We start from the raw sequence: 25,849 nt of genomic DNA, 5'->3' as shown, positions 1-25,849 counted from the left end.
TAATTTTTGTACTTTTTACACCCAAAAATGTCATCGCCTGCCCAGCGATGATTAAGTTGTTTAAACAAATGTGTTGCAATGGTAGAAAAAAAATGTGTGTCTGAAAACTGTAGGTACCGGGGGTACTTTTTTTTTTTTTTTTTTTTAAAAAGGGGCACTTTATAAAAAAGGGTTGCGAAACACTGATTTAGAAGAACAAAGGTCTGGTTAATCCAGCCACTGAAGGATCGTGAGATCAAACCGAAAACATTGCTGGGTACACCACTTAAAAAAGAGGACTAACAAAAATGTAGGCATGAGTGTCGTGCTTTTGGGATCCTCATCCTAGTAGGAAGTGTGATAGTGATGGGTGTTTGGGGTAGGCACCTCCAAATTAATTTGTGCAGCATGCTACATCCTAAAATGTCCCCATCTCCCACATTTCTGATTCCAACTCTCTTGTGAATAAAATCCCAGACACATCACTAGCAGCAAAACAGGAACAATATTACATTGACAGGCAAGGGCGGCCTGTGAACCTAGGCAAACTAGGCAGTTGCCGGGGCACCCCAAAATTATGTCATGGCCATCGACAGCCATAGGAGGGGGCGCCAATTGCACCTTTTGCCTACGGCGCCAGCTGCCGCAGCCGGCCTCAGGCCACTTCTGTCGACAGGACAATGTTAGAGCTTGATACATGAGACCCTTGTGATCCCCCTCTTACAGCTTCACTGTAATCAGGGGAAAGTGGGAGACACCGGCCATCAGAGGTGGGCAATAATTTTTAATGGGGGGCACTCCAAGATTTTGGCAAGTGTGACAGGGCGCTTGCCCTGCACTGGCCCTTTAAGGGCAGACCCCGGCCTGAACCAGGGCCGGGGAATTTAGCCCAGCTGAGGCTGTACTAGCCCATTAGGGCCCAGCTGGGCGCTATAATAGAGAATGGGCTGCTGCTGTGGAGAGAGGCAGTGAGAACCTGGCTGCTGAGGGAGGAGGAGGTTCCCTGGAGCTAGGGCAGGGCTGGGGAGGCCAGGCAGGGCTAGGGGAGCTCTGGCCTGCAAATCCTCAGACTGCAGGGCTTGAAGGAAGGCCCGCTGGAGGAACATCAACCCCCGGAAGGGGGGCTCAGAGACAGACTTGGGCACTGCCGGAGGGCAGTGTGGCAAAGAGGACGCCGCAGCCGGGAGTAAAGAGGGGAGACACCACCCCAGAGAAGGCACCCTACCTGCCGAGGGAGCCAATTCCTGAGGACAGACGGCAGGGGGGTCACGGTGGTGAGTGAACCCCCTCACAGATGGTGGAGAATGTGGGCATCTGCGGTCCCCCCCTGATACAAGGGGGCTACTTTGGTGAACTCGGGCCATTGGGCCTGCTGCCCTGCGACCAAGGGGGCTGGTTTGGACCCGGGACATTACCGAACGAGATGGACATTTATTGGAGGCCGTGGGTGGCCCAGCCTGCCGAGCAGCAGAAGAGGCCGGTCGGGCCGCTGCAAGGGTGGGCACCCAGACTCCAGGGACACACAGGCGCCAAGGGCTGGGAGCCCGGGCCTGGACTTGCAACTTGTTTCTCCTGTGGACATCGGGGCCACAGGAGGAGGGAGTGCTGCTACTGGGTTAGGGAAAGGAGGTCCCACCCAGATAGGATGGATGGTGGGAGAGTCCCCCCTGTGAAGGCAACAGGGGGGTTACGAAGTTGTTGGGCCTGTGGGGAACCTGGGCACCTGAAGAGGGAGTGCGCCAGGGAGACCTACAGGGCACCGGCTAGCCCGAGAGGAGGGGCTAAGCCACAAAGGGCCTGGCGGGGGGCCAGGACCTAGGGGAGGCACAAACGGTGCTTCTACTGCCACGCTGCAGGCCACATAAAAAGGCACTGCCCCCAGGGAGGGGGGCGGATGGCCCAGAAAGAGAGTCAGCGTAAGGCGACTCCCCAGGAGGGAGTGGGGGAGATAAGAGCCTTTAAGAAGGGGAAGGCTGAGGCCCGAAGGCCTAGCGCAAAATGGGGAACCCGCCTCGGGATAGGCAGGGCCTCGGTGGGAACCCAGACTCCAGCTGTGGTCGAGAGGACCACAGTGGGAGTCCAGACCCTGGAAGAGGGGAGTAGGCTGCTCCTGCGAGTGGAGAGTCTGCGGGAAGAGAGGGACACCCTACGGGCCCAGCTAAGGCGTACATTGGGGCGTTAGGGTACTTCCCTCCCCTTCCCCCCCCCCCGGGAGAGATACTTAAGGGGGAGGGTGTGTGACAGGGCGCTCGCCCTGCACTGGCCCTTTAAGGGCAGACCCCGGCCTGAACCAGGGCCGGGGAATTTAGCCCAGCTGAGGCTGTACTAGCCCATTAGGGCCCAGCTGGGCGCTATAATAGAGAATGGGCTGCTGCTGTGGAGAGAGGCAGTGAGAACCTGGCTGCTGAGGGAGGAGGAGGTTCCCTGGAGCTAGGGCAGGGCTGGGGAGGCCAGGCAGGGCTAGGGGAGCTCTGGCCTGCAAATCCTCAGACTGCAGGGCTTGAAGGAAGGCCCGCTGGAGGAACATCAACCCCCGGAAGGGGGGCTCAGAGACAGACTTGGGCACTGCCGGAGGGCAGTGTGGCGAAGAGGACGCCGCAGCCGGGAGTAAAGAGGGGAGACACCACCCCAGAGAAGGCACCCTACCTGCCGAGGGAGCCAATTCCTGAGGACAGACGGCAGGGGGGTCACGGTGGTGAGTGAACCCCCTCACAGCAAGAGTAATACGAGCAACAGAAATAACATTTGCCAAGTTTACATGTGTCTGACCAAGTAGGTCTTTGCCCAGGAAAGCTTATGCTCCAAGAAATCTATTGGTCTATAAGGTGCCACAGGACACCTCTGGCTTTTGCTAATCCAGACTAACAGGGCTATTCAGTTATAAGATCAACACATATTGCTGCTCATCCAGAAATATAATTTGTTATGATGTGCTGACAGTGTCCGTCTGCTATGTACATTGGACAAACATCTCAGACACTTCGCCAAAGGATAAATGCCCACAAAACAGATAGAATCATAGGACTGGAAGGGACCTCAAGAGGTCATCGAGTCCAGCCCCCCGCCCTCAAGGCAGGACCAAGCTCCGTCTACACCATCCCTGACAGATGTCTATCTAACCTGTTCTTAAATATCTCCAGAGAGGGAGATTCCACCACCTCCCTTGGCAATTTATTCCAATATTTGACCACCCTGACAGTTAGGAATTTTTTCCTAATGTCCAATCTAAACCTCCCCTGCTGCACTTTAAGCCCATTACTCCTTGTCCTGTCCTCAGAAATCAAGAGGAACAAATTTTCTCCTTCCTCCTTGTGACACCCTTTTAGATATTTGAAAACCGCTATCATGTCTCCCCTTAATCTTCTTTTTTCCAAACTAAACAAGCCCAGTTCATGAAGCCTGGCTTCATAGGTCATGTTCTCTAAACCTTTACTCATTCTTGTCGCTCTTCTCTGTACCCTTTCCAATTTCTCCACATCTTTCTTGAAATGTGGGGCCCAGAACTGGACACAGTACTCCAGCTGAGGCCTAACTAGTGCAGAGTAGAGCGGCAGAATGACTTCACGAGTTTTGCTTACAACACACCTGTTGATACAACCTAGAATCATATTTGCTTTTTTTGCAACAGCATCACACTGTTGACTCATATTCAACTTGTGGTCCACTATGACCCCTAGATCCCTTTCCGCCATGCTCCTTCCTAGACAGTCGCTTCCCATCTTGTATGTATGGAACTGATTGTTCCTTCCTAAGTGGAGCACTTTGCATTTCTCTTTATTAAACCTCATCCTGTTATCATACAGTGTCACAAAGAAAAAACAGTTTCTCGCCATTTCAACCAGACTGGGCATTGTCTCAATGACCTCACTACATGCATCCTACTTCAACGACGCTTTAACACAAGACTACAAAGGGAAGGCTCAGAACTGTCATTCATGCTTAAATTTGACACTTTGTCATGGGGTCTCAACAAAGATGCTAATTACCTTACCTATTACAAAGATAGCTTCCCCAATTATCACCTCTAATATCATTAGCTCACAGACATTAACCTCCTCCTCACCCCTCCAATCTCCCCTCTGTTCTGAAATTTGATTTGTCCTTTTTATATGTGTTCACTTTTTTTGATTGTATCCCTTTGGTATATATGCTCATGCCAATTTTCTTCTACAATTTGATCTGAGAAAGTGGGTCTGGCCCACGAAAGCTCATCACCTAATAAACCATCTTGTTAGTCTTTAAAGTGCTGCATAATCCTGTCTTTTGTTACTACCCCTCTGATACTATTTGCCAAGGAGCAAAACTATCATTGCAAGGAGGAGAGTGCAACTCAAGGAACCAGGGCAGCGAAGAAAACATATATATGCTTCGCGTCCTCTGCTCTGTCCCTTTTCTCCCTTTTAAACACAGCTGTAAAATGTAGCCAGCGGAAATTGACACGTCCTGTGGGCAGGGCGAAGGGCGGGGTTTCCGCAGAGCTACTAGCATGCTCAGCGCCCCGCAGGGAGCGGTTCTGTGCAAACCTCTGAGATCCCATCCGCTCCTCTTCCCCAAGGGCTTCAGAAATCGGACCTGTCCCTCCCCCTCTTTCCTCCCCTAGGGCCTGGCCATCGCAGGGGGGCCCGTAGTTCCCGGCCGCCGCGCAACACTATAAATAGCTGAAGCCTCTTTGAATTTCGCGCGCAGGGATGCCGCCTCCCCGCGCAGCGGCAGAGGGCTGGAGCGGAGCCATCGCTTCGGCCTGGCCGCTTCGGGGGCTGCTGCCCTCGGCCCCGCGGCTTTGCGCTGGGGCGCGGCGGCGCCCGTGGAGGGAGCGGTGAGCGCAGCGCGACACAGCCCCGCGGTTGGGGGGGAGACATATTGGGGGGGAAGCGGACTCTCGGGAGGGGGGATCACGGGGGCCCCAGAATAATGGGGGGGATTTGTTTGTATCTGGGGCTGGGACCGAGCTGCCGGGGCGCTGAGCCCCGCTTGGGGCGAGCGTGGCCTGGGGGGGCTGCCCCACCAGCAGGGAGGGAGGCGAGACCCACACAGAAGGGGGCTGTATTAGGGAGCGGCGGGTCTCGGGGCGCCCGGCCCCAGCGGCTCCCCTCTTTGGCTGGGTAGCGAGGGCGGGGTCGAGACGTGGTTTTTGGGTCTTCTACGACCGGGCTGCGCTTTCACTGCGCCTCTGGGGGGGGCAGAATTTCAGTGTCACAAACGCACTTTGCTGGGCGAAGCTGCAGTTCCGCCCGGGACCGCTAGAGGCCGCTGTGGCGCCGGGACCGCGCAGCTGCGTTCTGGTGCGGACAGGTGGGTGCAGGGATCTCAGGTCCTTGCCTGCCCCTCTGGCTGCAGTCGCCTCCCGCCCTCGGTGCATGGGGGAGAACTTGGAGCCCAGGTGGCTGCCCCTTTTCTGGCTCCTCCAGAACCTTTCCCTGAGATGCTGGCTGCACTTCCCCCCTCTTATTTCTGGGTCCCCTCCCCCCCCCCCATCCTGCTCCCCACAAAGTCCTCAGAACATCTTGTCAATTTGCTCTTGGCCAAAGCTGCTATGATGGGGGGGGGGGGGCTCAGCGACAGGTGAAATCAGGAGGTGCAGAAATAAGTCCCCCTATCTGGGCAGAGTCCCTCTGGCTCCCTGCACAGCTTGGAGGAGCAGTGGGCCCTAGCTGAGGTTCCCTGCTCAATGTACCCCTCCTACTTCACTTGTTTTAAACCAGTGACTTGCAGCCTGACCCGGTTCCCAGCCGGCCTCTGTCCCCTGGGCTACTGTGCCCTTCCGTCCAACCTGGCAACTGTCGCAACTTGGTTCAGTGATGTGGTGGGGGCCCCAAGGGGTTAAAGCCGACTACCCAGTGGAAACTACAGGATGATGGGGAAACAAATGATTTTTTTATTAGACATGAATGGTCTTTGTCCAAAATCAAGTGCCTTTCAAATGAGTTTTAAAACAAGCAATTGCCTAATGCTTTTACAGGAGGGGAAACTGAACCAAACTGCACTCAACTGATTACAAACTCTGTGATTACAATTCGATCATAGAATAATAGGACTGGAAGGGACCTCGAGAGGTCATCGAGTCCAGCCCCCCTGCCCTCAAGGCAGGACCAAGCTCCGTCTACACCATCCCTGACAGATGTCTATCTAACCTGTTCTTAAATATCTCCAGAGAGGGAGATTCCACCACCTCCCTTGGCAATTTATTCCAATATTTGACCACCCTGACAGTTAGGAATTTTTTCCTAATGTCCAATCTAAACCTCCTCTGCTGCACTTTAAGCCCATTACTCCTTGTCCTGTCCTCAGAAACCAAGAGGAACAAATTTTCTCCTTCCTCCTTGGGACACCCTTTTAGATATTTGAAAACCGCTATCATGTCCCCCCTTAATCTTCTTTTTTCCAAACTAAACAAGCCCAGTTCATGAAGCCTGGCTTCATAGGTCATGTTCTCTAGACCTTTAATCATTCTTGTCGCTCTTCTCTCTACTCTCTCTAATTCGCTTAAGGCAGAGCAGCATGCAAGCAAAAAATACAAAAAACAAAGCCAATATAATGATAATAAAAACTCTGCCCACAGCCAGTCCCTCTATGGTTATTTTTGGGCAGCTGGTAGAGTTAGTCATTGATTTACTTCTTCAACTTAACTCCTGGGTTTCTATTTTCTAACACTTATACTTGGCCTAAATACAACACTATTGCACAACCCAAGATTATACAATTTACACAGTGTGGTTAATAAGACTCAGTTACACTTTACAGAATTGCACAGTGAGATTAACACGATTCAACTATTAACCAAACCGATAACTAATATATTTAAGCGATACTTACAAATCCAGCAACGGGAACAGCATAAAAACACACAAGAACTCTGAACATGCTCAGGACTCGCGCACCCCTGTTTTTAACTCGGAGGGGTGGGGAGGCAGCCTCAGGGTGATCAATCCTTCAGCCGGGCAAACAAAAAAGACACATGCCCTCAACACTAGGAACAAAGGGGTCGAGGGTTTTTATGCCATAACCTGATGTCCGGTACCATATTAGGGTCTGTTCTTGGGCAGGGCCTGATAGGCTGGTAATGAGGTAATGTGCAATATTGCCCTATAGGATTTTTCATGATGCCCGCCTGATGGCCCCATGGACAGTGCCTGATGCAGGCATGGTCAGTGTGCGTGACAGTTGTCTTATCTCCTTATGCCTACCTCCCTACTTTAAGGACCGGTCAAGAGAGTCTTATCTATCTCTTGCAGCTGTGCTCTGTCTTCTCATGCTCATCTCCCTGATCTTTGATGCCTACAAGGTTAAATTCCATTCACTGAAAGCTGCATTGTGCGCTTACAAATTATGCTTTCTCAGAATGTGTGGGCAGCCTACATTTTCTGTGAGGGGCCTTTGTGAGGCAGAATGGGCACTGTGCGCGTGAGGCCGAGGTCAAAAGGACCTGCTCCGCAACAGCAACCAACCACTCAGTGCCTGGCTCCACCACCCAGCGCCCTGCCAGCTGGGAACACCCCGCCCTGCCCATGCAGCCCATGGGGAGTTGCCCACCGCTGGGCGGGTCATCCTGGAGTCACAGAGCAGGGGGAGCCTCAGCCCTTCCCTGCAGCCCCGGCTGTAGCTGTTGGCTGCGCGGCAGCACCACCTCTGTGGGGCTCTGGGCTGACACTGACTCAGACTTGTAGGAGAACGTGTCCACGCTGATGGGTGAGGTAAGGGGGATAATTGCTCCCAGGCCCGGCCATTGCAGGGGGGCGGGCTGTAGCGTGTGGCCACCAGTGCTGCAGGAACAGCAGCAGCTAGGGTTGCCAGATGGTTTCAAAAAAAATACCAGACAAAAACTTGATAAAAATTTGTTGAGGGGAGAAAAAAAAAGCGCCGGGGAGTAACCAGGGAGATCTGGCAGGGTGGGATGAGGGAGGTTGGGCCGAAATGCGATTGCGGCCCCTTGAATTGCCACATGTCCCAAGCAGGCTTTTGTTGGGTGCCGAGCCGGGCCCAGGAGAAGCAGAAAAACTTCCTTAATTTCTCAATTTGTTTACCAGACACAAACTCCAAATGCTCGACTGTCTGGTTCAATACCAGATACCTGGCAGCCCAAGCGGCAGCTCCTCTTTGACCTTTTGTGGGAACGGTGCCTCCCCGCAGACCTGTAGGTGCTGGGGGGGGGGGCAGCTCCCCAGTATAGCCCTGCTGAGGGCTGCCTGCCCACGGCCCCTCTCCCTTTCCTGGGGCCCGGTGGCCTTTGCCCAGAGATTGCTGAGTGCAGAGTGACCCAGCCCCTCAGAGACAGGGGGAGAGAGAAGGAACAGGATCCAGCCCTGTCTAAACCCCAGAGCGGGCGTGATTTGCTGGGAGGGGGAAACTGACTCTCCCCCCCCATGTCCATGTATGTGTGTGTGGGGGGGCGGAGGAGATCACTTGGACCCCTGGAAAAATGGGGGGGAGGGCGTGTTGTTTCCACACTGGGCTGATCTGGCCGGTGCCGCGAGATAGACCGGTGAGACCGCAGAGTTATGCTATTATGGGATGATCAGCAGTGGCTGCAAACCCCGCTGGTGAAAGTGGCCCTCACGCAGGCCAGTCTGTGAATGGCTTTCCCTTGCCTGGACGCGCAAAAATACCCACATGAGGCCAGCTCTGACAATGGAGAAGCAAGTGGTAATTGCCCTGCGGAAGCTGGCAACGCCAGACGCCACTGGTCAGCTGGGAATCAGTTGGCAGTAGGGAAATGGACAGCAGCGGTTGTTGTAATCCACATAGCCAAGGCGATTAGCGCCCTTCTGCCTCGGAGGGTTGTGACTGTGGGAAACGTGGGGGACATTGTGGCTGGCTTTGCGGTGATGGGGTTCCCTAACTGTGATGGGGCGATAGACAGGATGCACATCCCCATCTCGGCCCCTGACCCACCTCGCCAAGGAGTGCATACAGCGCAAGGGGTGCTTTTCGATGGTGCTACAGACGCTTGTGGATCACAAGGGTCCTTTCACCAACATCAGTGTGGGATGGTCGGGAAAGATGCACGATGCGCAAATCTTTGGGAGTGCCTGTTCTTCAGAAGGCTGCAAGCTGGAATTTTCTTCCTAGACCAGAGACTTAATATCAGAGACATGCAAATACCAAGAGCAGGGCTGCTCAACATCAGAAGCCCTGGGGGCCACAATGATACTCACAGCACATGCCGAGGACCACAACTTAAGTGTGGTTGCATAGACATGCAAATATATATGCAAATATATGCAAAGACCTTATTTCACACTGACAGGCATGAATACCAAGATCAAGGCAAGACTTCACAACACACAGGCCCCATTTAAGACAGTTCTGCTGATATGAATACAATGCAAGAGTTACCCGATTTCCACCCATACTCACAGCACTTTTAATGAGCAATGACAGTCCCGGAATTTAACTACTAAAACACATCTCAGCAGAAGACCATTATATTGACTTCTTTTTTGTTTTGGCTCCCACCCGTGGGCCACAAACGAACAGCCGGCAGGCCGCATGGGGCCCATGAGCTATTTGTTCAGTATACCTGACCAAGCGTGATCTTTGGCCTACCCTTTGCTTCCATGGCTCATGAAGCCATACGCAGGCAGCCTGGGAAGGTTTTATTCTGGGGTTGGTGGCTGAGGCAAAGAGCCTAGACGTTAATTATGAGCAGCCAGACCCCGGGACGGTAAGGCGAGCACATTAAAGGGTGCTGCAAACCAGAGAGGCTTTGAAAATGGCTTTGTGAACAAGCAGATAGCAATGACCGTCATGTCTGTTGCTGTGAACGAGGTGCCCCTTGCATTGTGTGCTTGCCGGTAGACTCTGTAAACCCTCCTTAAACTCAATCCACAAAAATAGTCAACATCTACACTGCAGGCTTTTTGCGCAAGAACTGTTGTTGCACAAAAACTTGCAGAGCATCTATACTGCACTCGCGTTCTCGTTCAATTAAATTTACACTAGAGGCTCGGAAAACAGGACTTCTTCTGGAAGAGCTATTCCTCTCCCCACAAGGAATGAGCCCTTTTGCACAAGAGCTCTTCCACAAGAAGGTGGTGTAGACAGGTAACATGAATTTCTTGCTCAAGAAAGCCCTATGGTTAAAATGGCCATCAGAGCTTTCTTGCGCAAGAAAGTGTCTACACTGCCATGGATGCTCTTGCGCAAAAGCACACGGCAGTGTGGATGCTCTCTTCTGGAAGACCTTTTGCACAGGAACTCTTCCGCAAAACCGTTCTTGCACAAGAAGTCTGCAGTGTAGAGGTAGCTATAGTGTTATTGAGAAATCATGGGGGGGGGAAGGTGTTTTTTAGGGAACACAAGCATGGACAGAAAAAGAGTTCAGGGCAGGAGCTTCAGGGAGGGGAGAAGAGAATAGAAAGTGGCCTATTACAGGTGTGAGAAAGACAGCCTCTTGCTCCGGGATGCATCTCTGTTGGTCGAGTGTAAGCTTGCCCTTGACTTCTCCTCCTCCCCTTTGCCCTGCATTCGAGGGTGCCTGGAAGAGGGGACTATGGAACTTGGAGAGAAGGGAATGTGGGGCCACCAAGGCCAGGAGCCCTGTCTAGGATAGTGCGCAGCATGTTCCCCGCTGCACCCCCTTACAGCAGGTGCATCAGTGAGCCTGATGCATATCCCCCAGGCCCGGCTCATCCAGCTGTTTGGCTACCACAGATCTGAAGGTGAAATCTTAGCAGGCATGACATGTTCAAGGAACAAATGCAATCCACCTGCTTGGACAGGGAGTGTCGAGGCTGTTCTCCACTCTGGCATGACAAATGCAGAAGTGGGGGCCCACAAAAGCACCCCAAGACCTGGTCTCTACTGCCTTTGATGCAAAAACCTCCTCCCAAAATCCTAATACCCGGACTTTGGAGAAATCCTCTGCCACCACCCGAGTAATTTCCATGAAAACCAGGGATGAGATCACTTGGGAAACCTCCCTCAGGTAAAACTTTCCCCCTGCCCCAACCTCCTTTTTACATGGAGTTGGGAAAAACAGAGGGAATTTTCAGACAGCAATGGACTCTGCCCTTATAACTGGGCACTGAGTCAAAGGACACAACAATTAACCAGTACCAGTTAATTAAAAAAAGAAACAAACTTTTATCAACAAAACAAAACTACAGTTGCAAGCATAGTAAAGTGGCTACATGGGAAGAGCCACCAATTGATATACTCATGGGAAATCCCTGGATTAAAACTTAGTTACAAAGAAAGACCAAACTCTTAACCAGCTCAGGCATTATTTCCAAGTTCCCAAACCAGGAAAACAACAAATCCTGATGGACTAGCTAAACTTTTTCCTACTTACACCTTGTCAGAAGTGCATCCTTGGAGAGAGAAGTGTCTCTCATGTCCTTTAGTCTTGGAAGAAACTGCTCTGCTTTTCAAAGGAGGGAAATATAAAAACTCCTTTACCCGAGTTTGAAATTCCTACCTGCATTTTTATTGGCTGACCAGATACCTGGCTAGAGACAGAATTAACCCCTTAGTCACCAGGTGCTGGTCAGCACTCCTGAATAAGATAGGGAGCAATTTAAGTGCTGCAGGAGCGTGGGAATGGAAAAGCAAGCAGGGAACGTGACATGAAGAACAGAAGAAAGTCTTGACAGCCATGGTGGAGCTGATAACATGCATGGCAGACTCATATGACAGCCAGATTCACAGGTACCGCTTCCATCGCATGCTAGCCCACATTCCCTTCTCGCTAAGTTCCATAGCCTCCTCTCCCAGGTGCCTTAGAGGGGTTAGGGTTGATTTTAAGGGGAGCCTCACATTCATCTCTCAGGGATGTGCCCCAGCACAAGAGGCTGTCTGTCAATCTCACATGTATGTGTGATTACTGAACAGGGGGCTTGCAATACACTGCTGTCCCTTCTCTGCTCCCGCCCTGATTTCTTTTTCTGACCCTTCTTTCTTGTGTTCCCTAAATAACAATGCATGATTTCCCAACAACTGTAACTTTTGTGTTGCATGAGGGGGGATTACAGGTGTTGAGGCTGTTCCCCACTTTGGCAGTCCAAGGCTATGTCTACACTCGCGGCTTCTTGCGCGAGTAAAATGCAAATGAGGCTAAGCGTGGAATATTGCTGATCCTCATTTGCATACCTAATGAGCCACTTTTTTTTTCCGAAGAGGCTCTTGCACAAGAAGGAGCCTCTACACTGCCCCTTCTTGCATAAGAAAAACTCTCTTGCACACTGCCGTTACACCTATTACTTTTCAGCCTCAGAGTTTGTAAAGTCAGATTTAAGTTAGATTTAATATTGTAACTGGTGTGTGTGTTTCTCTCCCCTTGTACGGTTACTACCTAGAAACAACATTCATTGCTAAGCTGGTTGCTTTTCACTTTCCCCTCCCCAGGGCTGTTGTTGGGTTCCCCATTCACGCTGCAACAATGCTCCTTGCATCTAAGCTACAGCCCCGGGGTGCCCAAAAATCCTGTGGGGTTTGCTCACCAAGAGGGTTACCTGCAGAGTGGTTGTGGTGTGGGATTGGGGATAGGGAGGTGGTGCTGTTAAGCCAGCCCATGGAGTCCAAAGGCACAGGAGGGTCACAGCTTGGCATTGCTGTGCAACCAGCCTGCTGAGTCCAGGGACAGATAAGGAGTCAGCTGCTGAGTGCTGGTTAACCCGCCTCTCAGACTGCTGTGGTAGTGGGTGTGTCTGTGTGTTCCTCTCCTTCTAGTGTAGGAAGAGCCCAGCCCTGGGGAACCTGGAACCTGCAAGAGAGCCCCATTGGGAGGGAATTGGCAGAAGGGAGAACTACAGCCCCTGTGGGAACACAAATAACACAAGCAGCACGTTAATAGAATTATAACACACACACAAACCCAAAGAATAACCCTAAAGAATAACCCTAATAAATAAGCATGCCCAAAAGTAACAGGAAAATCTGGTAACAGATATTACAGCAAGAGGGAATTGAAGAGAGGTGCATCCAGAGTGCCACGCCAGGAGGTGAGCACAGGCCACACAAACCAACAGTCCCAGCTGTCTTTTCTGTCCCATGTGTTATTACACAGACTGTGTGTCCTGCCCCCTCTCACTCTCCCCCCTGGCCTCTTTGTCAGAGTTTTTCTAGCTCCTTCATTTTCCTCCCCGGCCATTCACTGAGCCATGCAGGGGTAAGTGAGAGTCTCCTTTGCAGTCTGGGCGGGGTATTAATAGCTGTGTCAAGAGCAGGGACAGACCCATTATAGAAATCAGAATGTGTGGGTCAGATCAGAGCACAATGGCAATTGTTCTGGTCTCACTGATGGGTTTTATTTTCCAGACAATGGGGCTCAACCTGCACTATGGAAACATCCAGGTGTCCTTAGAGCTGTAATCGGGGTTGCGGTGGTCATCATAATTGCTTTAGCAGCAGCTCTGGGAGGTAAGTTCCCACCCCCTGAAGGGTCAGTCTCTGGGCATGGTCCATTCTGCTTTTGTGATGCTTATCTCCTATCTCTAGCAGGGACCTTGAAAGGTCATTGAGTCCAGTTCCCTGACTTCACAGCAGGACTAACTACCATCCCTTACAGATTTTGAGTCCAGTTCCCTGACTTCACAGCAGGACTAAGTACCATCCCTTACAGATTTTTACCACAGATCTCTAAATGGCCTCCTCAAGGATTGAACTCACAACCGTAGGTTTAGCAGGTGAATGCTTAAACCACTGAGTTATCCCTCCCCCCTTGGTGTCTACTCCTGGGCTTTTGTAGACAAGAGAGTTTTATAATGTCTGATGTACATAATGGGTAGTGTGAGAATAAATGTTAAGCAGCTTTAACTCTGCCGGCCACTCTTCTCTGGTTAGCAGGGAGGAACAGTCTTCTAGGCCCGTGTAAAGATGCATCAGGCAGACACTGCATGTGTCTGTATCTGACGTTAACATAGAAACAGATTAGAAGGATCCTTGTGATTCAGCATGATCACACGGCTGCTCTTAGGAGTAATTAGAATACAGATTCTATTATAAAGAAAATATAATGACGGATTAAAAGTTTGTACTAACAGAAGCTTTGCAGTGGAACTTTAAGCAACAGCAAGATGGGGTGTGGGCATATGTGTGCCTGTGTGTGTGAATATGCATATACCAGAATAATGTTACGATGGCAATAAATGTGGTGTTTTGCCTTCTCACCCCAGAAAGATATCCCGTGAAATTCTTTCAAGGATAAAAATTGAGACAGGTTGAGGGTCCCCTTGCTGGCCTGTGGTACAGGTTTGCAGTTTTTGTATTGTATACTGTGTGCTGAAAATATTGTTAGCGAGGTTAAGAACTATTAGCAGGGTTTGACAATCTATGTAATCTACTCGCCCTGGGATTACAACCCAGAAGAGCCGAGTTCAGGTGATCTGCGCATGCTGGCGAGCAGGGCTCACCGTGGCTCAGCGAGCCCTGTTAGTAAGTCCCAACAACTAATTGGTGAATCTAGGATGAGAAGTTGATAAACATTAGACATTTAAAATGTTAAAGGACCAGGAGGCATGGGGGGTAGCTGAGGAGCCCACCCTCCTGTATATTGGTAGTGGGACAAAGCCTGTGTCCGTGAAAAGGGGCCGATCAGCACAGAAAGCAGAATCAGGACATCAACTGGTCTGTGTGTTGTGGTCAGGATCCCCACTGACCCAGTGGCACCCTGCACTGCCACTGTTAGGGCCATGGGCTGGGACGCAGTGGAGTGGGTGGGCCTTCGTCCCCCCCACTTCTTTCCTTGGGGGGCTGGTTCCCCCCCCCCCGAGACCTGACTCCCCCTCCCCCCCAGGCTGCAGACAGGCCTGCACTTTGGAACTATTTGTTTGTTGCCCCGCCCTGACTAAGGGTGCGGCTTTTCTAAGCTGTGGCTCAGCCTGACTCCAGGCCCGAGCCCCTGAACTGCTTTTGGGGTTTGCTTTGGCCTAGGATCTGGACATTCAGACTACAGCTCAGCTGGGCTATAGGCCAGAGACCCCCCGCCCCTTACCCACTGCCAGTCCTGGAGCAGGGTTCCCTAGGCCCCCAAACTTGTCCGGACACTGTCTGGTGAGGCAGCATGGCCTCCCTCCAGCCAGAGACGTGTCCAGTCCCCTTTGTCCGAATGCTTGTTGACCCCCTCAAAGAATTCTAGTTGATTTAAGGTGTAAATGGTCTTTGGGAGCAAGCCCAGCAGCAGCAAATCCAGCAGCAGCAGCAAGCCCAGCAGCAGCAAATCCAGCAACAGCAAGCCCAGCAGCAGCAAATCCAGCAGCAGCAAGCCCAGCAGCAGCAAATCCAGCAGCAGCAGCAAGCCCAGCAGCAGCAAATCCAGCAGCAGCAAGCCCAGCAGGTCATGTCCACATGTTGGGGTCTGATTCCCCCTCATGGCCACTCCATGGAACTGGCTGAATTACTGCACCACTCTTAATCTTCTGTTGCGTTCGGAGGAAATGCAACCCAACACCATGGGTGGGAGGGACAAGGGGCCCACCAGCAGCTGGTGGGGCCAAAGCCCCTGGGCATGGGGGAGTTAGTGGGGGAGGAGGGGAGGCTGACACCAGCAACAAGGATCAGCCCCCAACACACCACACTCACCAGCAGTGGCAGAGGAAATGGAGCAACACAGCCCCAGTTCTCTCTGCTCTCCCGGGGCATTACTGGGTTGTCAGGTGTCCTGTATTCACCCGGACAGTCTGGTACTTTCACCTCCTGTCCGGTAAAAAAATTCAGAGAATACCAGACACCTAAAATGTCCAATATTTTCTGATTTTTTTCCCCAGCCAGGAGGCAAAAATGCCAGGCACTTGGCAACCCTACAAACACTCAGGGTACGTCTACACTACAACGTTAATTCGAACTAACTTAGTTCGAATTAGTTAATTCAAACTAAGCTAATTCGAACTAACGGATCTAGACTAAAAAACTAGTTCGAATTAGCATTTTGCTAATTCGAACTAGCATGTCCACACAGAGTGGACCCTGAACTGGGCTTAAGGATGGCCGGAAGCAGTGCCGGCAGGGCATCAGAGGAGGACTTAGAGCGTGGAGATGCTGTCTCAGGCTAGCCCAGGGCTGCGCTTAAAGGGACCCGACCCCCACCCCGGACAGACAGTTCTCAGGGGTGCCCCGCTTACAAAGCAGTCCTGGCTTGGAGTGCCCGGACTACCCACACTGGGCACATCACACCACTCGGCCATCAGACTGGATGCACGTGCCGCAGGCTGCCATCTGGGGAGAGGGGGCAATTGGGGGGCTGCAGGAGAGCTTCCACCGTGAGGAGCCCGCAGAGCCAGCCCAGTCCTCCCCATTGGGGGCTCGTGCCCCATTTCTCCCTCACCTCCTTCCACTTACTCTTCCCTAGCCCCTCTTCTTGATGTACAAAATAAAGGACACGTGTGTTCAAAAATAGAAACTCTGTTTATTTAACAAAACTCGGGGAAACTGGGAAAAGGAGGTGGGAGAGGGGAAGAGAGAGGCTGGGAGAGGGGAGGGGGAAAACTGGGAGGAGGGAGCTGAAAGGGGGAAGCAAGGGAAAGGAGGGGGTGGGGAAACTGAAGGATCAGGGGTGGGGGTCTCGCCGGGCCAACCGCCTCCCAGCACGGTGAGGGAGGGGGCCTCGGCATCCCCGGGGGAATGGGGTGGAGGGTGCGGAGGTTGAGGTGGGGTGTGTGGACATTGAGGAAGAGGTTGAGGAGGGAGAGGTGGGAGGGGGAGCAGGAGTGGGAGGAGGGACAGCAGTTGGGGGGGCAGCAGGTGCAGGACCAGCACGGGGCACCATGCTCTGCAGCAGCAGCTGCAGGTTGGTGCTCAGCCCTCGGACCTCATCCAGCAGCTCGTGGCGGACCTGCAGGTCTTCCCTCATCCACGCTTGTAGTGTGCGGTGCACGGCTCGCAGGGCCCCAAGGTGCTGGTCCCTGTACTCCTGCTCCGTGCTGGCGGTCCGGAGCAGGCCGCGGGTGCAGGAGCATGTCCCGGGCGGGGTGGTGCGCCCTGCACGAGCAGCTGGTGCAGCTGTAGAGAAAGAAGAGAAGGGGTCAGTTCTCCCTGGGGACGCAGAGGATGATGCCAAGCCCCCTCCCCAACGCCACAACGTGAGGGTGACCATGTCCTGCACCGTCACAGCCGCTGTGCTTGTACAGAGGCCATGGTCTGGATGTCTGGCTCTCCCCGGGACTGGGAGCTGCCCCAAGACCGCACCCATGTCCCTGTGCCATGTATAGTGTGGCCGGGGCGGCGGGGGGAAGGGGAGATGTCCCCTGCCTCCGTGTAGAGGGGACATGTGAAGGGAAATCATCCTGCTGGGTCCTGCCCCGGGGTCGGGAGCATGTCACGTCTCTTTGCACAAGCATGTGCCTATTGGGCAATGCCCCCTGGGTGTCACGCAGCTGGAACCACCTGCCCAAGGGTGGCACGGCACGTGCTCGCACGTGCACAGGTATCTGCGTGATCCGTGGAAGGCATGGCCCACGCGCGCAGTCTCTGGTCTCCCTCCCACCTCCCCCCCCCCCCCGAACTACTTAATTCAAACTACTTACCTGGTACGGTCTCCCTGGACGACACTGCTGGAACTGCTGGCGGTGGCCCTTCTGGTGTGCCCAGGTCAGGGCCCTCTGGTCCCGGCTCGATGTCCCCCGGGCTGGCACGGACCACCCTGCCCCCCAGGAGGGCAGCAAAGTAGGGGCAGGTGGCAGCCCCTGCAGCGGCGCCGCCCCTTGTGGCCCTGGCGTACCCCTGCCGCAGCTGTTTCACCTTAATGCGCACCTGCTCCTGGGTGTGCCTGTGTCCCCTGCTGGCCATGGCGGCTGCTATGCGCCCATGGACGGCCGCATTCCTCCTCCTAGTGCGGAGATCATGGACGTTGGGGGCCTGCCCCCAAACCTCAATGAGGTCCATGACCTCCGCACTAGACCACGAGGCCGCGCGCCGTCTACGGCCCCTGGCTGGCCCCTGGGTGCTTGGGAACTGGGCAGGGGACGTCTCACTGGCACTGGCTGCCTGGCTCATCCTGCAGCCACTGGTTCGGGGCAGAGACTGCTAGTAGAGCTGGCTGACTCTAGTGCCGTCTGGCCAGAGTCTACCCCTTTAAGGGCCCGGGGCTGGGGGAGAGAAGAGTTTTCCTGGTTGTGCCCAGAGAGGCCACCAGGGGGAACCTGGGGAGGGCTAGCCTCCCACTAGTTCGAACTAAAGGGCTACACAGCCCTTAGTTCGAACTAGCTAGTTCGAACTAGGCTTAATCCTTGTAAAATGAGGTTTACCTAGTTCGAACTAAGAGCTCCGCTAGTTCGAATTAAGTTCGAACTAACGGAGCTCTAGTGTAGCGCCTAGGAAAGTTAGTTCGAACTAACGTCCGCTAGTTTGAACTAACTTTGTAGTGTAGACATACCCTCAGTGCCCGGCCTCTCTCCCCCCTCCACTGAGGGATGGGAATGATCTCTCTCTCTTTCTTGGGCTCTCTCTCTCTCTTTCCTTCTCTTTCTCTTTTTCCTAGTGGAAAGATCTAAACAGCCTCCTCCCTGCCCCCCTACTTCTGGGTGCCCGGAGAACTGGATCAGAATCCAGGGGAAATTCTACTATTTTTCAAAGGCCGAAGGGAGCTGGACCAACAGCCAGAAGAACTGCTCTTCATATGCTGCCTCCCTGGCTACGACTGAGAGTCTACAGCAGCTGGTGAGCCGCACGGACGCTTTGTGCCAAGCCCGGCGATCGCCGGCACCGCAGGCTGGGCTGGAGTCAGGCTGGGCCCAGCCCTCTAGGGCAGAGGGGAGCCGGGAACCTCCCGGGCTGTGGGCCAGAGTCAGTGCGGTTCTGCCAGCCAAATCCTGGTTGGTTCTGGGGCTCCAGCCTTCCCCACCCTCCAGCTCCTCAGCGCCCCAGTTTGAGACTCTCCCTGTGCAGGACTGAGCCGGCTGCAGGCCCAGCAGTAAGGCCTGATGAAGAAAGGGGCTTTAGGGACTGGAACCCTGCACCCCCTCATCTTGGGGCCCTGACTACAGCCTGCAATGCCCGTGTTCTGGGCCATCCCCATCCCAGACAGCTCCACTCCCCTGAGGGACGTGCCTGTGAGCTGGGCTGTGGGGAGCGCAGTGGGCTGGGGCCAGGTCATGCTGTTTCCTAGCACCGCAGTGAATGCAGGGGTGGAGCATCCCCTGTTGCCAGTCCCAGTCCTCCCCTCATCCCTGGTAATCTCCCGGGCCCTGTCGCTTGAGGAAAAGGGCCTTGGAAGAGGGGATGGAGCAGGGGTGGGAAGAGGTGGAGTCAGATGGAGCCTGGGGTGGCAGGAGAGACCGGGGGTAGTCCTTGGTCCTGCATCTTCCTAGGGCAGGCGCTAGGTAGGGTCCTATCCTAGCCTCCTCCCCAACTTCCTGCCCTGACCCCCCTCCCCAAAGTGGAGGTTGCACAGAGACAGCGCGTGAATGAAATGTGTTACTTTTACCCTTGCTCCACAAAGCCCCAGAGTTCCCCCATGGTTGGGGTGGAGACTGTCTGCCCTCCTGTCATGATTGTGAGGGTTAGCCAGCATCCTGGGGATTAAGGAGTTAACTACACCTAGCCAGGTGGAGTGACCAGTAGGAATGTAGGTGGGGCTTTCAAACTGGGACAAAGGAATTTGGGTTTTTTCCTTTCTCCTTTTTTGTGTCTCTGGGGAGTCCTCTGCAGCTACAGGGAGGGACAAGCATGTCTCTGTCTCTCTAAGAAACAATTCTTCTTTTTCTGTAAGGGTGTGTCTAGACTACTGAGTTTTGTCGACAAAAGTGGACTTTTGTCGACAAAACTATACCAGCGTCTACACTACCACTGAGTTCTGTCGACATAACGTCGACAGAACTCAGCAGTTTTGTCGACGCTGGTAAACCTCATTTTACGAGGCATAACGCCTTCTGTCGACAGAGTTCTGTCGACAGAAGGTGTTATTGCCTGTAGGTTTGCGTCTAGACTACAGGGTTTTGTCGACAAAGCAAGTTGCTTTGTCGACAGAACTGAATGTGTCTAGATGCTCTATGTCGACAGAAGTTTTGTCGACAGATACTGTCGACAAAACTTCTGTCGACAAAACCCTGTAGTCTAGATGTACCCCAAGTAGGGTAAAGTTTAGGTAGTTTCGTTAGGCTTTATTGTTTTAAGGGTTGGGTATGGGATCTGATATCTGGCACTGCTTAAGAGATAAAATACAGGACTATGTGGCACTTTAAAGACTAACAAGATAGTTTATTAAATGATGAGCTTTCGTGGGCCAGACCCACTTCCTCAGATCAAATAGTGGAAGAAAATAGTCTGAGGAAGTGGGTCTAGCCCACAAAAGCTCATCATCTAATAAACCATCTTGTTAGTCTTTAAAGTGCTACATAGTCCTGTATTTTGTTTCAGCTACACCAGACTAACACAGCTACATTTCTATCACTATTCTACATGCTTAAGAGATGTTTGATTTTTCTTTTTAACTAAGTTCTAGCCCATGGTGTAATTCCTCCATGAGTATATTTTGTTACCTTCCCATCTGATCCTTATGCTGCAACAGGAATATTGTTGTAATAATAAAAGTTTTCTCTTTTCTTTTTATTAACCTGGCATTGGTTAATTGTGTGTCCTGATTTTTATAATAGGGGTGAGATTTCCCAAATGATCTTTCCCCTAATCTCGTTATTAATATTTGGGTGGTGGCAGTGGAAGTTTTATTCCCAAAATCTAGGGTTTTAAGATTTTGGGGGAAGTTTTATACGAAAGCCTGGTAGATAAGGCTTTGGGGTACACTTGATGGCCCCCACTTCTGCATTTATCATGCCAGAGTGGGGAAAGAGCCATGACACCTCCTCTCGCAGCTCCTTCTCCCCTCTGGACCTGCTGCACCCCAGGAAGGGGCCATTTGGCAGATAGTGACCTTGCTTCACCCAGTAGGCGTGACAGCCCCAGGACCTGGTCAGCTGAAGGGTTAATACTGATCTGATCCCTTCCCCCAGGAACAGTGAAAGAGGCCTCTGGAAATCCCTTGCTGCCAGAGGTGGGGAACAGCAGAGTTGGGCTAACAGCTGGTTTTGTTGGGTTTCTAAGCACTCCCTGCTGCCCTACCCAGGCAGACTGGACCACTGGATCGGCCTCCGGAAGGACGCAGGCGGGGTCTGGAGATGGGTCAATGGCACCGAGTTCGACCATCGGTGAGTCTGTTTCCTTCTCTGCGTTGGGTGGGAGTTGATGGAAATGCCCCACTGGCTGCTTTCACCTCCCCTCCTGTCTGGGGCAGTGTAGGGATGGGGGGGATCCTGAGGGGCTGTGAGTGCGGTAGCTCCCCTCCCTCTCCTGGGGTGTCTCCCCCGGTCTGTGCCTGGCACACACTGACTCTAGCTCCGACTGCCTCTGGCTTGCAGGTTTGAAATACAAGGGGGAGCCGACTGCGCCTACCTGGATGACGACCTCAATGTCAGCAGCTCCAGCTGCAGCACGCCGAGGAAATGGCTCTGCAGCAAACCTGATGCCCCTACCCAGGGAGGGGAGCGTGTCGTGGGAGGGAGATCATGAGCCCAAAGGAATCTGTTCCGGTTCCCTTCATGATCTCCGAGTGGAGGGTTAAGGCCCAGCTGGGGAAAGCAAACCCCAGTCCCACCCCTGGAGCCAAAACCCACCCACCCCCAGCCCGATCCCTCCTGGCCACCTGGATGGCTGAGGTTGCCGTGGTGTGGCCCGGGCTCCAGCCCTCCCTGGCAGCCAAGAAGCCCGACTGTAGTGCTGCAGCCCCAGCCCTTCCTGAAGGGTAGGAAGCCAGGCTGCTATGCTGTGTCTCCACCCTTCCCTAGCATCCAAGGAGCTAAGCTGCCATGTCACAACCACAGCCCTCCTGCCTGCCAGGCATGTAGGCAGTTTTGGGAAGGAAAGATCCAAAAAACATAAAGATCATGTGTTACGAGAGGAAGTGAACCGGGTAGTTAACCCAGTGCTACCAGGAATCAAGGGACGGTCACAGGAAGAGCAATTTACAGTTTAGAATGTGCATGCTATAACCCAACTGGGTAATGAGACACAACATAAAATTAATCAGCCAGTTGTGGTGTCCAACATGCTAGCCATTAGCCACATGCAGGTATTTGGCAAGCAGAGTGTGGCTAGTTGGCTTGGCCAGTGCAGCTCTTTGGCCAGTTGAGTGTGGCCTCAGAACTGGTTGGATTTTAAAAATATTGGCTGTGTCTAGACTGGCAAGTTTTTCCGCAAAAGCAGCTGGTTTTGCGGAAAAACATGCCAGCTGTCTACACTGGCCGCTTGAATTTCTGCAAGAACACTGACTTCCTACTGTCTGAAATCAGTGCTTCTTGCGGAAATACTAAGCTGCTCCTGTTCAGGCAAAAGTCCTTTTGCGCAAAGCTTTTGTGCAAAAGGGCCAGTGTAGACAGCTCAGATTTGTTTTGCGCAAAAAAGCCCCAATCGCGAAAATGGCGATTGAGGCTTTTTTGCGGAAAAGAGCATCTAGATTGGCACGGATGCTTTTCTGCAAAAAGTGCTTTTGTGGAAAAATATCTGTGCCAATCTAGACGCTCTTTTCCGCAAATGTTTTTACCGGAAAACTTTTCCGTTAAAAGCATTTGTGGAAAATCATGTCAGTCTAGACGTAGCCTGTTCAGTACAAGGATCAATATTGAGGAAAAAAAATGTTCTGCTCTTTATTTGGGGAATGTGTAGTCAACACAATAACGAAAGCATTATAATCCCACCTAATCAAAGATGAACAATTTGCGGAGTTGGTATTGTCCCAGATGTTTTCAAAAGTCAGAAAAGAAGTGATCCACATGTGTTGCTCCTTGTATGTCTCATTCACTATCTCAGTACCAGTGTGTGACTCAGACAACGAGATGTACAGACAGTTGGCGGCTGTCTGTTCCATTAACGACCCCAAAGCTGACATCGTCAGAGAATGTGTCACTGGTGAGGCTGACCAAACGGGAAAGTAAGATGGAGAGGATGACCTACTCTGGAATGGCCAATTTTGTGTGGCAACCAATCAAAAGAGGTTCCAGTGCGATTCCTGTAATTCTGGTCTGTATTTCCTCACTAGGATTGGAGTTAAAGGCATTGTTAGCTGGTAATGAGACCCATCTCATAGAAATTACTAATGATAAGGGTGAAGCCAAACAATCACCTTATTGTGGGGAGGGATAGCTCAGTGGCTTGTGCATAAGCCTACCAACTCCAGGATTGTGAGTTCAATTCTTGCAGAGAGAACTTGGGGCAAAAATTTGTCAGGGATGGTACTTGGTCCTGCTTTGTGAAGGCAGGGGACTGGACTTGATGACCTTTCAAGGTCCCTTCCAGTTCTAGGAGATAAGCAATCTCCATTAATTTAATGAATGAGAGTGATGGGTCTTCAGCCACTCCTGTGGTGGATGTGGGATAAAAAGGATGAGTGATAGGCCAAGCATGGAATTAATGGAATTATTTTCATTATTTTGGGATATACAGAATGTCACTCCACCAGGTGCAAGCAAAGATCTAGACAGGTACCTAACATAGATGACAGCAAATTCATAGATATGGTGCACATCCCAGAAAGGCACTAGAATATCTAAAGTGTCTGCTGTCTGATACACCTCCACCCCTAGCAGTGGACAATGACATTGAAATTGTCCCCACAAATCCCTGACCATTTACATCCATACCTGTGTGAAAGGGATCATTTTACAAATCTCTCTGTCAAAGGGGGACATGTACTCTGTAATCGCTTGCTTTATTATAGTAGTATTATTTGCTTATATGAAAGTAATTTGGCTGTAACGCAAGGGACCTACAGGCCATATCCTGTATGATAAGCTAAGGCAAAATTAGCATTTTTCTCTGGGACGTTTCTCCCAGAAAGTAGATATTCAGGATTTTGATTAGTTCAAGAAGTTAGGGAAGAAGAGGAGGAAGAAGAGCAGGAGGATTTGGGAGTTAAGATTAGTCTCTAAACTTTGTCTTTAAACTTTGTCTTTCCAATGGTCTCTTAGGCTAAGTCTACACTACATTTCTCTTTCGAAAGAGGAATGCAAATGAGGCCGATTGAAAATTCATATGAAGCGCGGATTTACAAATCTCACGCTTCATTTACATAATTGTGTGAGCGCGCTTTTTTTGAAAGAGTTTTTCACAAAAAAAACGGCAGTTTAGATGGGGTTCTTTTGGAAAACAAACAAACCTTTTTTGAAAGAACCTGTACACCTAATTTTTTTTTCAGGAGTACGTTCTTTTGAAAAAGGTTTTGTTTTTGTTTTGTTTTCTTTTCAAGAGAACCCCATCTAGACTGCAGTTTCTTTTTTGAAAAACTCTTTTACGAAACAGCGCTCTCATGTGATTATGCAAATGAAGCACGAGATTTGTAAATCTGCGCTTCATTTGAATTTTCGATCGGCTTCCTTTACGTTCCTCTTTCAAAAGAGGAATGTAGTGTAGACATGCCCTGAGATTAATCTAGGTTTAAATCAGTCAGTTAAGTAAACTAAGCTAACTTCAATACCTTACAGCATAAGCTTCTGCACCTCACACTCAAGAACTGAAAAACTCAGACCAGACCTATTTTGACATACTGGAGGCAACTCTTGGCTGTCGTTTCATATCACCATGTTATCGAGAACAAGTGTGAGTATATTAAACCACCGCTTATAGCTATAATCCCGTATGTATCTTAGACTGCTGATACTGCATTTGTAACCCTGATTGTATAACTCACGTTGCTATTTGATCTAGTCCATATATTTAAATAAAGTTTTCAACTGTTTTATCTGTGTGAACATCCTGTCATACCCCCAAGGATCTTCTGTACATTCTGTGCAGCCTGATTCTGGGACGAGAATCTTATTATCTTCTGCTCCGTTCAAATGGCAAGCCAACCACTACAAATAAATAATATTCACCCTCCTTAAATCAGGCAACAATAAGGAAACTAACGTTGGGCGTCCCAGTACTTCCAGGTCCTGTGGCAGCCGGGGAGAAAGGGAACTTTCCCCCACAGCCAGAGGTGTAGCAAGGGGGGAGGCGGGGAGAAGAGGGGTGCCATGCTGGGGTGGGTGCCAATTTAGCTGCCTGTGAATATCCCCTGCAGCACTGACTCCAACTTCCGCCCTCTCCTGGTCCAGCTGGAGGCTGGGGTGCAGCTGCAGGCTGGGCAGACCCCGGAGCTACCAAACTCTCACGAGCTGCAGGGGCAGTTGCAGGTGAGGGCTGACCCCTAGAGTTCAGCCTCCCCACTCGTTGGAGGGGAGTAAATGGAAACCGGGGCCAGCTCCTGGAGTCCCTTGTCTCTGTGAGGATCAGCTGCAAGAGCTGCGTCACACTCACCACTGGCCAGCTCCTTCCATGAACCCTTCACTACCCACCGCCATCCCTGACTCCTGCACCCTCACTCACAGCCCTGAGCCTACCCCCGATCCCAACCCCCTGCCTGGCTCCTTAACTCCCCCCGTGCTCCTCCAAACACCAACCCCCTGTCCCGAACCTCCCTCCTGACTCCAGAACCCCCTGCCCTGAACCCCCCCTACATGTCCCGTCTCTCTGCTTCACAACACAAGCAAAGCCAGGGAACTTCCTTGGCGCTCTAGAGACCGGCTCCCACTCTAGCTACGCTGCAGCAGCTGCTCGCAACACAAGGCTACCCGGGACCTGCACAGGACCACCGTCATGCCGCCAGGCTCAGCACACAGGATGCACACAGCGCGCTGCCCCCGTATGGAGGGCAAGCAATTCTCTGGCCTCGGCCACTCACATCGGTGCGATTCATGGTCACCCTAAAGCACCGGGCCCCACTCGCCTTGCGGGCTGCAATCTCCCACTTCCCATGTGGCAGATTCTGCATTTGGCCAGACGGGAGCAGCATGGAGGGTCCAAGCCAAATCCTGTTGGCATGTTCCCCTCCCAACGCAGATTGGAATGTGTAAAGAACGTAAGGGCGGCCACACTGGGACAGACCAAAGGTCCATCCAGCACAGGATCCTGTCTG

The 25,849-nt window shown here is 52.0% G+C and overlaps 2 protein-coding genes across 6 annotated transcripts in view; one reads left to right on the top strand and one right to left on the bottom strand.

Annotated features, from left to right (window-relative positions):
• The window catches only part of LOC102455920 (killer cell lectin-like receptor subfamily B member 1B allele C), a 31,357-nt gene extending 24,167 nt beyond the window's left edge, over positions 1-7,190 (bottom strand). Inside the window, exon 1 of the mRNA XM_075913521.1 lies at positions 6,793-7,190. The gene's annotated coding sequence lies outside the window, so the exon portion shown is untranslated. The remainder of the gene's footprint in view (positions 1-6,792) is intronic.
• LOC142823130 (C-type lectin domain family 2 member D-like) lies at positions 4,644-24,631 on the top strand. Of its 5 annotated transcripts, none has more exons than XM_075913524.1 (6): positions 4,644-4,795; positions 13,234-13,335; positions 13,417-13,601; positions 18,389-18,567; positions 20,947-21,050; positions 21,261-24,631. In XM_075913524.1, exons 3-6 carry the CDS (start codon positions 13,559-13,561, stop codon positions 21,409-21,411), a joined length of 477 nt encoding a protein of 158 aa, XP_075769639.1. In that variant the 5' UTR covers positions 4,644-4,795; positions 13,234-13,335; positions 13,417-13,558; the 3' UTR covers positions 21,412-24,631. The 5 variants fall into 5 exon arrangements, with proteins under 5 accessions (XP_075769639.1, XP_075769638.1, XP_075769640.1 ...); XM_075913523.1 differs by having other exon boundaries at positions 13,414-13,601; XM_075913525.1 differs by lacking the exon at positions 4,644-4,795 and adding an exon at positions 7,183-7,670 and having other exon boundaries at positions 13,414-13,601.
• The last annotated feature ends 1,218 nt before the right edge of the window (positions 24,632-25,849 follow it).

Source organism: Pelodiscus sinensis, chromosome 32, assembly GCF_049634645.1.
Source record: "Pelodiscus sinensis isolate JC-2024 chromosome 32, ASM4963464v1, whole genome shotgun sequence".
NCBI classification, from domain to species: Eukaryota; Metazoa; Chordata; order Testudines; family Trionychidae; genus Pelodiscus; species Pelodiscus sinensis.
The sequence above is the reverse complement of the archived record's forward strand: the minus strand, read 5'-3'. Positions and strand labels throughout refer to the sequence as shown.

What these genes read in the sequence shown, in the direction of transcription:
- LOC142823130 (XM_075913522.1), top strand. An exon ending in TTTAGCAGCAGCTCTGGGAG is followed by an intron (nt 13,336 to 18,388) that starts GTAAGTTCCCAC and finishes TCTTTTTCCTAG; the next exon opens with TGGAAAGATCTAAACAGCCT. An exon ending in CTGAGAGTCTACAGCAGCTG is followed by an intron (nt 18,568 to 20,946) that starts GTGAGCCGCACG and finishes TGGGTTTCTAAG; the next exon opens with CACTCCCTGCTGCCCTACCC.